This window comes from Branchiostoma lanceolatum, chromosome 17, assembly GCF_035083965.1.
Source record: "Branchiostoma lanceolatum isolate klBraLanc5 chromosome 17, klBraLanc5.hap2, whole genome shotgun sequence".
In the NCBI taxonomy this organism is placed as follows: Eukaryota; Metazoa; Chordata; class Leptocardii; order Amphioxiformes; family Branchiostomatidae; genus Branchiostoma; species Branchiostoma lanceolatum.
Window position 1 is genome coordinate 1,747,913 of NC_089738.1, and position 14,784 is coordinate 1,762,696.

General features: G+C 39.7%; 1 protein-coding gene and 1 long non-coding RNA gene across 2 annotated transcripts; both read left to right on the plus strand.

Moving 5' to 3' along the window:
• Positions 1-335: 335 nt before the first annotated feature.
• On the plus strand, positions 336-6,859 carry LOC136423196 (G-protein coupled receptor 84-like). The gene is made up of 2 exons (XM_066411267.1): positions 336-436; positions 2,639-6,859. Exons 1-2 carry the CDS (start codon positions 394-396, stop codon positions 3,886-3,888), a joined length of 1,293 nt encoding a protein of 430 aa, XP_066267364.1. The 5' UTR covers positions 336-393; the 3' UTR covers positions 3,889-6,859.
• A 4,424-nt stretch (positions 6,860-11,283) lies between these two features.
• Positions 11,284-13,373, plus strand: LOC136423216 (uncharacterized). The gene is made up of 3 exons (XR_010753727.1): positions 11,284-11,553; positions 12,641-12,748; positions 13,069-13,373. It is a non-coding gene; the product is annotated as an uncharacterized lncRNA (long non-coding RNA).
• The last annotated feature ends 1,411 nt before the right edge of the window (positions 13,374-14,784 follow it).

Sequence of the window (14,784 nt, forward strand, 5' to 3'; positions counted from 1 at the left end):
TTGCACAACAATTGTACAAGGTACAAATTATGGCATCCACTGGTACATTATAAGATAACATACTTTAGGCTAATCAATCTATCTTATACAATATGGTGTAGTAGTATGCATGGGATGATAATGGGATTTTACAATCATTGGAGGAGTTTCTAACGTCTATACATTCTTTAATATATTTTCCAATTTATACTATGCAATAATATAATGGGGAAGGATTTAAACGAACGTTCACGTTGTTCTGTCTCAGTGGTTGGTCGACGATCAACGTTACCATATCAATGATAGAATGTAATAAACTACAACATAACATTTTATCGTTTGATATCTTACAGGCATTGCAAGCGTCAGCATTTTGAGCTGACTGAATGTCTTTGAGAAACCGACGCCAACACCATGATAAACGCCTGGGTGTACCTCGTGGTCGGCGTTCTCGGAAGTAAGTTTTTGCTTTGACTTTGTTTATTCATATGTCATAGTCTTCATATAATTTGATATTTTCTCTAATCCCATTCAGACGGGGGAGGCTTTTGAGGCCTGCGTCATTTTTCACGTATCATACGCCTGAACAGCTTAACTTAAAGCCTCCAAACTTGGTGACTTTTTCTAGAATTCACATGAAAATAATTTCGTAGCATTTGTGTAGTTTCAAAATTATTCATGTTGCTTGGTGTTTTCTGCTGGAAAATGTGTTTTGAAATTAGAAATGGATCAACTAGAATGGCGGATCCCAGCTGATAGCTAAGACACATTTGACGTCATTCTATGCAGTTATTTTGACGTCATTACTGTTGCTAGTGATAGCAGAAGTCTCTACAGACATAGACGTCTGCTAGTCACCATTTTGGTTGAAATTGTGTTGCATACCTTTTGAGTTTTGCAGGAATATCCTACATACATGTACACGATTCAAGCCAATAGTATCACGGATATGACTTCATATCGACTCTTAACGAAATTGAAAAGAAATAGGAAGCGCGCTTGCGAAAGACAATCAAATCTCTCAAATCAAGCAAGAACTGTAATGCTCACGAGATTAAGGAATTCCATTCAGCAAAAAAAGTGGAAACGTGATTCACTGGCATCTTTGTACGTATCTCCCGCAACGTGAGATCTATGATCACAGATCATCGTGATGTTTGGTATGTAGAGAGCTCAGATTGTGCTTTACATAATCAAAGACTAATTATGCAAACCAGGAGCTAATTGGCATAATTAGTAAGGAAAGTTTGTAAACCCGCTGCATTTCATAACTAGAGTTCCACGAACACATTATCTTCGCCAAATAATCAAGGCTTATTGTTGAGAGTGATTAATATTTACATGCTTATCACCCCCTGCAAACTTGATCATACACCATACCGTTTGAAAGTTATGATGGGGGGGGGGGGGTGATTCCAGTCTAGATAGGGATAAAAATCATTTGGTGGTACAGGACTAGTATATGTGTATAGTGTGCTGGTATATGTTATAACTGGTCATCAAAAAAGTATAATTAAATGGTACAGTCAATATATATGAATAGAATAAATGTTTATTCCATATCATACACAATTTGCAAGACATAGTACGACTTTTCCATACGGTGCTAGGTAATACCTAACAGTGGTGCAGTTTTGGTGCAGTGTACTCTCTGAGCAGAGGAGTGGGTCCGGCTGGTTTTGGACATGTTTTTAGGTGTTTTTGTCAGGCTTTCTATTTTGTCCCCTTTTCGTTATGTCTCCAACCGTGTGTTGGACAAAAAATGCCTAAACTGAACACGATAAAGACCAACCGGACCCACAAATCTGCTTGGAGTGCAGACTGCTCCATCTGTTTATCTCGGCGAAGATAATAATGAGACTCTCAAACATGTGTGTGACAGTATCCCCTGACACAGGTCCCTTGCTATAAACAATGTCCTGCCAAAAGTAGGTTATATAAACAACAGATGGGGTACTACTCTAGTGACTACTCTTCAAGCAGAGGTGTGGGTCCGGCTGGTTTTTAACGTGTTCAATTTAGTAATTTTTGTTCAACACACGGTTGGCGACATAACAAAAAGGGGACAAAATAAAAGCTTGACAAAAACACCTAAAAACACGTAAAAAAACAGCCAGGCCTCCTCTGCTCGGAGAATACACTGCACCAAAACTGCACCACGTGCACTGCTAGGTACGGAAAAGTCACATGTACTATGTTTTTCAAAATGTGCATGATATGGAATAAAGATGTATTCTATTCATATATATTGACTGTACCATTTCATCATCACTTTCAACTTACAACACTGTAATATCAAACCTTTGTGGCCCATATAATATCAACATACTCATGACGTTCGCACGACTTTCCAGTTGTCTGTCCAGTTTGTGAATAGACAGGAAACTTAGTTCTCTTCGGAGTTTACGGAGAAGAGAACATATATCAGCACACTAGAAACATACTAGTCCTGTACCACCAAATGATTTTTTAACCTTATCTAGGCTGGAATCATTTCTACCCCCCCTTATAACTTCCAAACGGTATTGTGTATGATCGAATCTGCAGGGGGTGATAAGCATGTAAATAATACTCACTCTCCATAATAAGCCCTGATTATTTGGCGAAGATAATGTGTTCGTGGAACTCTAGTTCATTTTGAGATGTTCCACACCTGCAGTCATCATCACAGTGACTCTGATAGGATGCCTCCTCACCATCATCGCCATCTGGACACGTCCAGTCCTGAGGAAGCTGGTCAACGTGCCCCTGGCCAGTCTCAGCTGTGCTGACATCCTCTTCACTATCTTCGGTCCCGCCCTTTGGATCCCGGTTTTCCTGCACCCCGGATGGGAACCGCCAGGGGCGCTGTGTTGGTTTCAGGGGTACCTCAATCCCGTTCTATGGGGGGTATCAGTAAGCCACATGATGTGTATCGCTCTCCAGCGTTACTTCATGGTGTGTACCAACAGCACACGCCTTACGTCCAAACGCGTTCTCTTCAGCATGCTCTTCCTCACATGGTTGGTATCAATCATTGCATACTTGCCTCTTCACGTCGTCGAGGAAGTGAAGCTCGACCCGAAGTTCAAACGATGCAGCCTGGGAGCAATCCCAAATATTTTGGGAAAGTTCATCCCTATGTTCATAACTATCATCATCCCGTACATAACCGCTCTCGTTTGCTACATCTCCATCTATAACCATGTGAGGAAGAGTAAGAAACGTGTCAAAGCTAACAACGCATTACTTTCTTCTAACCATCTAACTGTTAAACACCCACATGGGGAGGGGGGCAGCGTGGGTCCTTCCACAAGGACTAGGTTATCCACCAGGTTGCAAAATACTTCCAATAATCTTGATGCCGGCGTTTGGATGGGTGATAACAATTGCCCATCAAGCGATGAGGAAGGTCCAAAAATGATCGATAAGGAGCCAAAGAAACCCAAACGCAACAATGTCGCCGCAAGTTTAGATCAGACTGGCACCACTGACGAACAACACCAGGTTGGTCAGGACAAAGATTCCTCATCGAGTGACAAGAAACAATACAAAAATGACGCAAAAAAGCAAGATCAATCTAAAGGTGGTTTACAGGTCACTGCGGTGGCAGGTCAAGCAGGTAACAAAGTGCAAGAAAAACGAGAGATTCGTCAGGAAAATGCTACCCAAAACAGTGCAGCAGAGAGACAGCTCACAAAGATGATGTTGACTCTTTTCGCTGTGTACACCGCTTGCTGCATGCCCGTAACAATAATGGTGTTAATCTCCAGTCAGGTCCCATCTGAAGCTTTTCTTGTTGGACAAGTTCTGATGGCGCTGAACGGCGCCTTGAACCCTATCGTATACGGCTTCATGAACAAAAACATCCGACAGGGATATAAGCATATCTGGAGCAGGATTATCAGTTTCATAACTCCATCGAAATAGAGATTTAACGGAAGACGTGTGGTTCTTTGTATAACATAATAGCAAAAACTACACACAGAAACGTGAACAGATAACTTTGGGTCTACAAAGACATGAAGCTATTCCGCAAGTCACAAAGAAATTTCATGATACGTTTCTTCTTGTGATAAAGGGAATGTGAAAATGTGAACGATTTACTTTCACACACTTAACACGTGTCTTTGTCACTACAAATAGGCTTTGCTCATGCTGTGTTCAGTATAAAAAAGACCATCTGGCTGATACGTGCCAAGTAGTTGTATCTAGTTTGAAATATCAAGTTGACAGGCAGTTGGAAGGTCACAGAACGGCCATAGTAGAATTCTTACAGAAAAGGGGGTTTGCTTTCTATCAATGTTTGACATCATTTTCAACCTTCCGTAATAAGGTTACATAAAGCCAATCGCCGTAGAAATGCATTTCTAGATGTATCGAAGGTTCAGAAGGGTAGCAAAGAAGCTGTAAAGCATGACGACACAATGTACCCTCCATTTCGTGCAATCGTACGACAGCGTACAGAGGACTGTTGACCCCTGTAGCTAAAAATAAGACCAAATTAGAATTTTAAATTCCGGGAAATATGTACATATGACCATTTTTTTTTTATTGACTGATGTGTTTCGAAATATCAGAACGGTTAGATTATTTCACAATGATTGATATACAATTTTTCGTATTCATTCATTTGTTACTCCGGGAAGGAGGAATACCTCCTTCTGGGAGTATTGGGAATGCATCTGTTTGCGCGTTCGCAGCTATAACTCACGATCCCGTTGTCGCATTGGTGTGTTACTTGGCATATCGTTTGCCTGGTTCGGCGTGGTGATGCACAATAGCTTTGTTACACCATAACTACTTTAAACGTCAATCCAATATCGTAATTGCACCCCTATAATTAATGCTATGTCCCACTACCCTGCCATAGGGACCATGTTATAATCCGTCATGCATGACTGGAATACTTCAGGCAGATACGGGGTATAAATCTTCCTTACTTGCTATGATCGTATAGTCACTGTTACATTGAAAAATAGACAACGTGCATCACCACACGCAACCTAGCAAACGATATACCAAGTTACATACCAATGCGGCAACGGGAATCGTGAGTTTTAGCTGCGAACATGTGCAAAGTGACCTCCAGTCTGTGTATTAAGTATGCCGTGTCCACTCGAAACTCGCATACAGTATGTGCGCACGGGACGGACGATGCACTTTTACGCACAGTGTGAAAATGGCAAATCTCTGGACCTTCAAACTTACCACACTTGTAGTTTATAATACGGAGGCTGTGACAATGTAAAAAGTTTACGCAGGGGATGAAAGATTGTTGAGAAATATCTCTCAGAAAAGTGCGCGCGCCAGTGTAACTTCCGGGTGGTTAGGTCCGGTGACCTTTGACCTTCGAGCTTCGTCAAATGTTACGATAATATAAATTAGCCTTTTTATTGCAAATAGCTTGTTGGGCTTGCATACATAGAACCAAGATTCTCAACTCTTATTCACAAAATCAGGATAGCATGGAAAAAACGACCATGCAATATTTGATTGAAAACGTTGACACCCCGCTATTTTGGGAAGAATGGACTGTTTAAATTCTAAGATATTCTTATTACAACGTTATAGTATCAGATAAAATAAAATAAAGATCATTGGCTGTTTTCACCTACGTAAAACGTTAGATTAGAAATCGTTACTTATTGTAATAGACAACATACATGATACATATTCATATGTGGGGTCGTGTGGCGTAACGGCAGGGTCTTCGGCCCAGAACCCAGCGGTCCCGAGGTCGAATCCCCTGACGCCACCGATGTTGTGCCCTTAAACACTCTATAAAAGGAAAACGATGTTACCGACAAAAAGTCGTCACAACAAAAATATATCGTTGAGACATTTTAGGCTGGTTGATATCTGTTGAAGTTTGTAAGGAGTATTGTTACCAATTTATCCAGCTACAGGATGGAATATGATGACAAGAAGTCAGTTTCTAACCGAAAAAGAAGGGAGCCGTCATAATGAAAGTAAAGATGTCATATCCAAGATAAATGTAACGTTACGTTATACGTAGTCAGTATGACAAATGAAGAAGAATAGTGATATTCTTGTAATGTATTAAAACATGCTGGTTTTGTTAAAAGCAGTTATATTACTGAAAAGATGATTGATTTTAAATGCGTAAAACATTGGGACGTAGCAATGTCCATCTTATAAGTGTGTTCACTTTTCGTGCTGTGAAAAGTATGATAAATCAATTCAAATGCTTAAATATTTTAGTCATTTATAGTACTGCAATTTTCTAGGAATAGCTCATATCAATTGTATTCATTACCGTACGTAGTAATGGTTAATTAGCACATTGTATACTTAACTATACTTGATCTTAGTCCCAACCGTAAATACAGTATGACAAGGAAGTAGAGTGCGGATCTGCTGAATATGAAAGGTATAATGTCAATGACGCAGAAAGGTGTCGACCGCCACGTTGGTGTTCTTATTTGCTTTTTTTGCGGATCGTAGCTCAAGCACACACAACATTACATTGTTTATCGGCAAATGATTTTGGATTGTCGGTGGGATTATCGTATGTCCGTAAACAATTATGCTTTTATCCAATTGCATTCAAATAGAGACACGAACATGGCGGTTGACACTGCCATAACCTAATGGGACATAGAAATAATAGCACTTTTTGTTTTGGATATTTTTGTCTCTACTTCAGGTCTGAGTTAGTGCAATTGTGATTTTAGGGTTTTGACAAAAAAATTATTATGAAACAAGGCGAATATCGACATGGCATATTTGGAAGTAGTGTATAAATTGTACATACAGTAAGGTCATGTCGAGAAGCTTTTTCTGTGTTTGATATATGTGAACCGTTAGTTTTGATGCTCGTGGTTATGTTATGTATTGCGTTGAAAGTGAATAAACCCCGTCGTCTTGATGACTCTGATATGATCTATTGCTTTTTTATCCTTGATAAGTGTTTTCCAAAACTGTAGCGTACCTACATGTACTAATATCAGAGTAGTTTATAATTAATGGTCACTATTGCAATATACCCAAACGCCATTTAAACCATTGCTATCATAAAGACATATGCTAGAATTAAACTGTCAACATGAAAATGTAGCTTTTTTTTACCCCTTAGTCATAGCGTTTGTACCGACATTTGTAGCGTTCGCACCCCAACCTTTAGCGTCCGAAACCCAACCTGTATTGTCGGTACCCTCACCTGTAGCGTCCGAAACCCCCACCTGTGGAGTGCATGAGTGGTGTCGCAATCTGCCACGTAACGATACACCTTTTCTGCACTTCTGTTGTGGTGGTACGTTTTGAGGGTCAGCTGCTTAAAATAGAATTGAGAGGAGTTCTAAATAATCCTCTTTCAGAAAAGCACGTGACCTTGTCGAGATAGCAATCGCTAAATGATAAATTTCTGTCTTTTATAGCGAGCAATAACGTTACAAACCCTGCAAATCAGAACAGAAAGAACGGCAAACAAGTAGGATGTGTTCCCTTTAACTTTCTTTCTTGTATATTCCAAAACAACTCATTGGGTGTTCTAAGTCATGGCCGCGGTAACAAATGACAAAAGTGGCGGGAAAACGACTGGACTGTAACACTACGGAAGTTCTAGATTTCTGGCATTATCAAACAAACTCGTCTGCAAGAAAGAGATTCTTTACACTTTTCATGAATGTCGCTCAAGAGAAAGATGTGACCAGATGTGTCAGTGGGGTCGGGGAGACAATAAAGATACTGAGCAAAAGGGGCAAAGATACTCTTTAGTATCAACATACAAGAAGGACAGAAGACTGCTTACTCTTTTCATAAACTGGCATCAATGTATTGTCGTAAACAGAACGTGACGGATAAAGGTCAACGGACGTTATAGCCCAATGCAAGATATCCTTAATATAGAGCGAGCATGAAAGTCTGATGTTACAAGATAATGTAATCGGCGGCAAATAAAAACAAATTATCATGATAATGCCACTAGTCTGAAATTGCGAACGGGGAGTCAAACAACACATGAAGTTTAAACAAAGAAGGTTGAAGTTCATGATTTGCGAAACAGCCCAACAGCGGTTGTACTCTACTCGGTGCAATCAAGATATCAAGTTGCCCAAGCCCCCCCTGTGCGGCTGCGATAAACGTGTACCACAATAAGCATCATAACCAAGACTTAGTGTCAAAATACTGAGCATTCAAAAATAATCACTGTAAATACCTATTATATGTGTTTTCTTTTATCGGTAATCTCTATTTTGATGACATTGTTCCCATGTAAAAAGCACTGTTAACATTCTTGGGTTCAAAATATCTGATATGTGACAGCGCGAAACTTAAACCTATCATAGTATCAACACCTCGCATTTCAATGATTGAAAAATGTCTCCCGCCATTGCCATAAAACAGTGTCAGCAGAGAAATTGGTTGTAAGGGAATAGTCACAACATCGCCTGGATGTGTGACCATATTTCGAGTTGTAATCAGCATAGATGTCAACAAACGATCTTATTATGTGATCAGGTAGATCGTTTATGTAGATTAGATAGAGCGTTGGTCCGATAATAGACCCTGGGGACACTCCAGCATTCATGTTGAGATTTTGATGCTTGACCGTTAACAACAACCTTCAGAGATCTGCCGGACAAAAAAAAATATGTTATAGAATAAGCCCTACCGGAGATTCCATAACTGGCAAGTTTGCCTTTATAGCGTTCTTTGTCGAAAGCTTTTGCTATATCCATTTGTTTGACACACTTGCTTCTATTTTTTATTCGCTATTGAGATCGCATTCTTCCTAACTTACTCTTTCTAAGAAACACTCGGGTTTCCGCTTCACAGTGATGTTGAGGGTGTTATGACAAGTATTGAAAAGTGTTTGCTAAAAAGGATCTGTGGGTATGAGAACGATACAATTGACTAAGCGTAGCTATTTGGAAACGTCAACGCAAGACATACGTTTTGTTTTTTGCGCACATAGTTCATTATGCGTATTCACACGACAGGAGACGATTTATCAAAACTCACTGTTTTTGCCGAAATCAGGCTCTTTGTGAGTGAAAATATACTTTAAACGTGTATCGCGTAAAACAATGACGCGGGTACATGTACAAAATTAATGTAGTCCTGCCAAAATTCTTGAAGACTGGATAATTACTATAGAGTCGCATGTAACAGGCATCCATCTGTAAACTGTGCCGTGTGGTGTAGGAATATGTCGGCTTTTAGATTGTAGGATTTGAATTGGAAACCATTTTCACTTTGTGTTTAAAGCGCTTTCTTACACAACTGTCTCTCGGGGTGTGTCGGCTGCAGTGACCTCTCGCAGAGCGCTGTTTCAAAAGTACGCGTGAGAAGCCGGTACGCTGACAGATTAAAAAAAAAAATTGTTTGTAGGTTGTACCCTAAACTAAAAAAATATTCGTTTTCCGTATTTCTGCTATCAGTTCTGCCAGTCCTGCCTTCTTACACACACACTCCACTGAGTCATTTTGGTAAGCTTTTATCCTGTGGTGGAGAAGGGTTAGTTTTCCCTCCTTGCACTTTTGCACACACATGTGTTCCATCTGTCACTGACACAAGACTGTTCTTCTTTGTAGTTCTCTGTAGCTCTTCGTAGTGGAGAGGAAATGATGGAGTGGTGGCGTTACTTCCTTGCTACTCTCCTGGGCAGGTCCATATAGGTACTCAATGCCTTCCCGGCAACGTCGCCAACATACGCATTCCCCATACCAGGTTTGCTCAGGTGATGCCACGGGATGACGGCGTTGTTAGAGGGGAGAACTGGACACAGGTTCGTTCCAAATGGGGATACACGGATTTCCTCTTTTCCCATGTCGCTCTCAGCCAAACCCATTCCAGGTGAGGAGGTGTTGCGGAGTTTGCCTCTGAGGCTATTGAACAACCTTTTTTGATGATTTAATGTTGATAAGCCTCTAAAGGATCGGATCATGTGTCGAAATGGAATGATAGTACTGGTCATACAGCTTCCTGGGTGTAATGCTTGTAGTCAGAGTCCCAATGACCTCCGTGGCGAGAAGTGCGTACAAATATAACTGGTTTACAAGCCTCAGGACAAGCCGTGGTGACCTTTCATCCTGCACGAGAAAGCAGATATGGATAATCTCACACAGAGTGTTATTGATGTTATATCTTGGAGAATGATATGGTTTGGAAGTTCTTCAAGAACGTTCTTAATGTGTTTTTGGCATTGTGCAAGGACTCATGTCATGAATCTTCATAGTGCTCAAGGTTTATGTCCTTCAATGTACTCCGTTGCTCAGGGATGTGACTTGCCCCTGCCAGATGTTGCTTGAGTTGACTTTCAAGCTGTGGCTTGCATTGTTGAACTCCAAGTCATAGTTATATCCTACGGCGTCAAGGTTTAGTATCTTGCTGGGGCGACAACCACATGAAATATGTCCTGAGACTGACAGGCAATATTCCACTAAAAATCCCGTTTTATGATTGCAAATGTACCTTCAGTCTTTACTTTAGGACAGTGCAGACCATTATTGTAACTCGTATGTTATCATGCACAAACTATTTTGGGGACTGACAGATGTTGTATACTAGCCATTAATGTGTTTTAAACATTGCAAGAATGTATCTACGTGTAGCATGTTATTTACTCATTTGGTCAGATTTCGTCGGTCAGACTGTTGTTCATATGATAACAATGTCTTATCGTAGTGATAGATATCTCCGGCATAATGCAAGCACTTCACCCGGAATTAGAACCAGTGATCATTTGACTTCTAGGCCAGCGTGCTAACCTTTAACCAAACCTGTCGCTTGCAAAGTGTTTGATCTAATGTCAGTCAGTCTATACAGACTAGTGTTTGATAGCCACATAAAACAAGAATGAAGATAGTCTTATCGGGGACGGTAGTGGCGATCTGGTAGAACAGCTGCTCGGGAGAGCGAAGCTGGAGGGATTAGGAGCAAGATAAGTACTATCAGGCTATACATGCTGCAGTATAAAACATATTTTGTTATCTATCAAGTTGCATGCAAGGTATTAGCGGTGCCTTGTAATCTCTACAATTTAGAATTTTAAGCATTCTGGATGAATTTACTATGCTGGTGGATCGAGTAGAATGCCAGTTGCAGCCTTCGTTCCGTTGTGAAGTTTTCAGTGCCTGTGTGGTGGATATTTTGGCCTCGATACCGATGTAGCCTTTGTATTGACGGGGACCAAGTGACCGTTCAATCGAATATTTTCTATTGGCTTTGGAAACTCTCCGCTTTCTTGACGTAGGTGCAAGTGGAGCACTTGTATTTACCGCACACGATGGAACCCAAGGAATACGCGTTTTCTAATGCACCTATTTCTAACTATAAACCTTCTTCTTCGTATGATTTTGAATGGCTGATAAAAACGCTGGTCATCAGAAAAAGTGGCCGTATCAAAACGCCGAGCGAAGAGGTAGCCATGTTTGATTGTTATCGTTTGTACAAAGGTCACATAGCTAAGTCTACGTGTTCTCTTCGCGCACCTTCAGGATTTGCAAACAGGATTCAGGACTGTGCTCATTCAACTGACTTTTTCTGCTGTATATCACACTTGTCAATTGTCCTGTCTTGCCTCGACTACGTTGTCTTGGGGGGAAATGTTGAAGTTCGTCGCAGTCGGTAAGTATTCATAACGCTTTATATTTGTATATACTAAGCACAGCGTAGCGATAGCAGCGTTATTTGTTACCCTATTTACTATTTTGTTCATTGTTAACCTAGGGGCCAGCCTTAGGTTTTTGCAGCATTGCAGTATTTAGGCCCTGATACCGTTCAACCGGTATGAAGGCAATCACTCTTACTCTGAGTTCTATTCTCAGCCAAGCTCGTTTGGTGGCTAAAAAGGTGATTAGCTAAATTCATATGCTATTAACATATTACCTTTGAAATCAGTCTGTCACGTTTTTATAGTTGGGCAAGCACAGGTTTGTCATTCTATTGGCAGCTATCTAGCTCAGTTGGCATATTATACGCCCTATAGGGCCAATTCTAAAATTTTGATCGATTATACGGCTAACTAGAGGGGGAGTGCATAGAAAAATAGCCTGGGGTCCATAGACCCGATGAACCAATTAGATCTCGAGGTGCTGACTGTGAAGGGGTAAGGGTGGGGGTAGAGTTGTCTTGGATTTGTGTATCCACGTTATAGTGGCTTTGTAAACATCCAACAGGGCCCCTTTACTATCTTCACTAACCATAACTGTATACGTATAAATCAAACATTTATACAAGTCGATCAAATCTCGAACGATGACAAATTGCAAAGTCAGAGATATATATGGAATAAATCAAAATATGCACTACAAGCCCACATTTCAACCCCAAATCTCAAACAACGGTACAGAAATACGTTTTCATTGATCCATGGACTGCCAATTTGTAAGCTCTCGCAAAGCAAAAACGTTGTAAATTGATTGATGCATAAATGACGTACAGTAGTGGTCGTACGTCAGCCATAGTCCGGAAGAAGAAGGTCAAGGTTGATTGAGACCCCTAGTGTGTGACGTTGGTACTGCAGCAGAACATTTGCTTTTTTGTCTTGGACATGTTATGGTCTTGATTTTTTTTGTGGGCTTTTGATCTAACGGAGAAGTGGTGTATGTGTGAGCCCCATATTTACTTTTCTTAGTGTACTAATGTACATCGGCTCAAAGCAAAGACCATATCATTTTGTAACCATTCCTTTCCTTCCTCTTTGCACATCGAGCGCTCTTATTCGCTGTGTGCCTGGTATCAGGAGAACAATGCTGCGTACCCAAACAATGGGAGGGCCTCATCGTTACCGAGAACACCACGGCAGTTGGAGGGAAGATCCGTGAGTTTACTTTAATGATAACGTATGTTCTAAACAATTGAAGATTGGGATATGACAATTTCTATTACTTAACGCCAATTATAGAAAAAAATCCACCAATAAGCCAACAATAAACGACAAGAGACACTAAAAGCAAACAAGAAACACAACTGCTGTGTGATCTATAACATGCTACCATATGACACTATTCAAAATCTGACAGCTGAATAAGTATAAGAGCATAATACTAGTAACATGGAACATAATCTGCTGATGATATGTGGTATGGGTCTATGATATTATAACGTTACGTTAAGATGAAATGGTCTGTTATTCCACAGAGATGACCCAGCTCTCCGGCATTCGGTCCTATGACTTTGACAAGGAGAAGATCGCCGAGGTGTTTATAGGGCACTATGTCATCAGAGTTGTGAAAGACTACAACAAGGTAATTTAGTCATGTAATGAACAAACCAGTCCCAAATTTGCGATTCAGCCAACAAAACCCCTACACATTTCACACTCAGTAGCGAATGTGTCGTATTGTTTTAAACTGTATTGTGACAGAGATAGTTTTTGTAGCTCCTTTCAATTATTGCTTATGACAGAGCCTCGATGAAACAATTCTACAACATTGTCAGTATACAGTATGGTATACAATAAGGAATCTTCTAAACGTAGAAAAAAAACGTTGTTGTCTGAATCCTGTATTATCAATACAGGGGGTGATGTACACAATGGTTGCAGGACAGTGTTTTACCACTCCTTGGCCTTATCCTATTGTGAATTGCATACCCGGTAGGTAACCATATAAACCCACTTTATAAATTGTTATGTTGAGCAGTGAGTATGATGCTTGCATGTAACGTCACAGGTTTTAGATGTAAACTTTCAAGTAGGGGGGGGGGTGTGTAATATTTCTTAAAAGTGCAGTTTTTGCTGAAATTAGCACCTAGAATATGGAGACCGTTTGGTTTGGTTTGGTTTATTTGCACATATTAAAATCAATTTTACATAATAGAACAAACAAAAAAACATGTGCTGGGGGAAGAAAAAAAGCCATAGTGGCTTATACAAGGTCTAAATTAACAAAAATAACATAAATCTAACAATTCATAATATAATCATAGTAGTAAATAATAACAATAACATATCAGACAATAATAATACTAACAAAATACTAACACAATAGTAATTGGTTGTATATAACAAAATCATATGTCAAATCATAGCATAATTCGATAACGAAATGATAGAGATTACAGAGTCCATCGCAGTTAGCAAAATAACAATAATGTAACAATCTATAACATAACTGTAGTGATAAATTATAACAATATCACATCAAATCATACGATAATAATAGTAACAAATGATGACAATATAATAATTGATTGCATACAAAATAAGAATTGACTATCAAATCATAGCATAAATCAAAACTGAAATAATTTAGCTTAACACAAAGTCTATCGCACTTTACAAAACATAGCAAATAAGTGTAAGGTGAAAAAGAAAAATGAAATTCAACTTAGAGGGCTGGGGCATGAAAGTAGGTGGTTTTTGAGATTTTGTTTGAAGCAATTCAAGGATGTAATAATTTTCAGGTGTGTCTATCTGAATATCAAAATCTGAAAAGATTTTTTCAATATCAACCCCCCGTGCATACCCCCTGAAGTTTGTACCACGATTTTTACTACACTAGTATAAAGGTATGCTAGCAAACAAACGAAATGCCTTAACGTTAGTACTTTGAGGTCAGAAGACACCTAATTAATGAGTGAATATCTGAACCCAAATCTCTTGTCCACTCAGATATAGACTATTCCAAAAATCACCCCGTTGCAAAAATTCCCAGTCACAACATGCGGAAACGTCAAGGGGTATGTACAAGGGGGTTTGAGTCGAATATTTGCACATATTCTATTTATTTTTTTAATTAGACCATCTCCATAATTTAAAATTCGTATTTTACAAAGTTGGTATTAGAACCCCCTCATTCCAAGATGGCGGAGAATTTTTCAGAATGCACAGACAATGACTTCAAACGATATAAT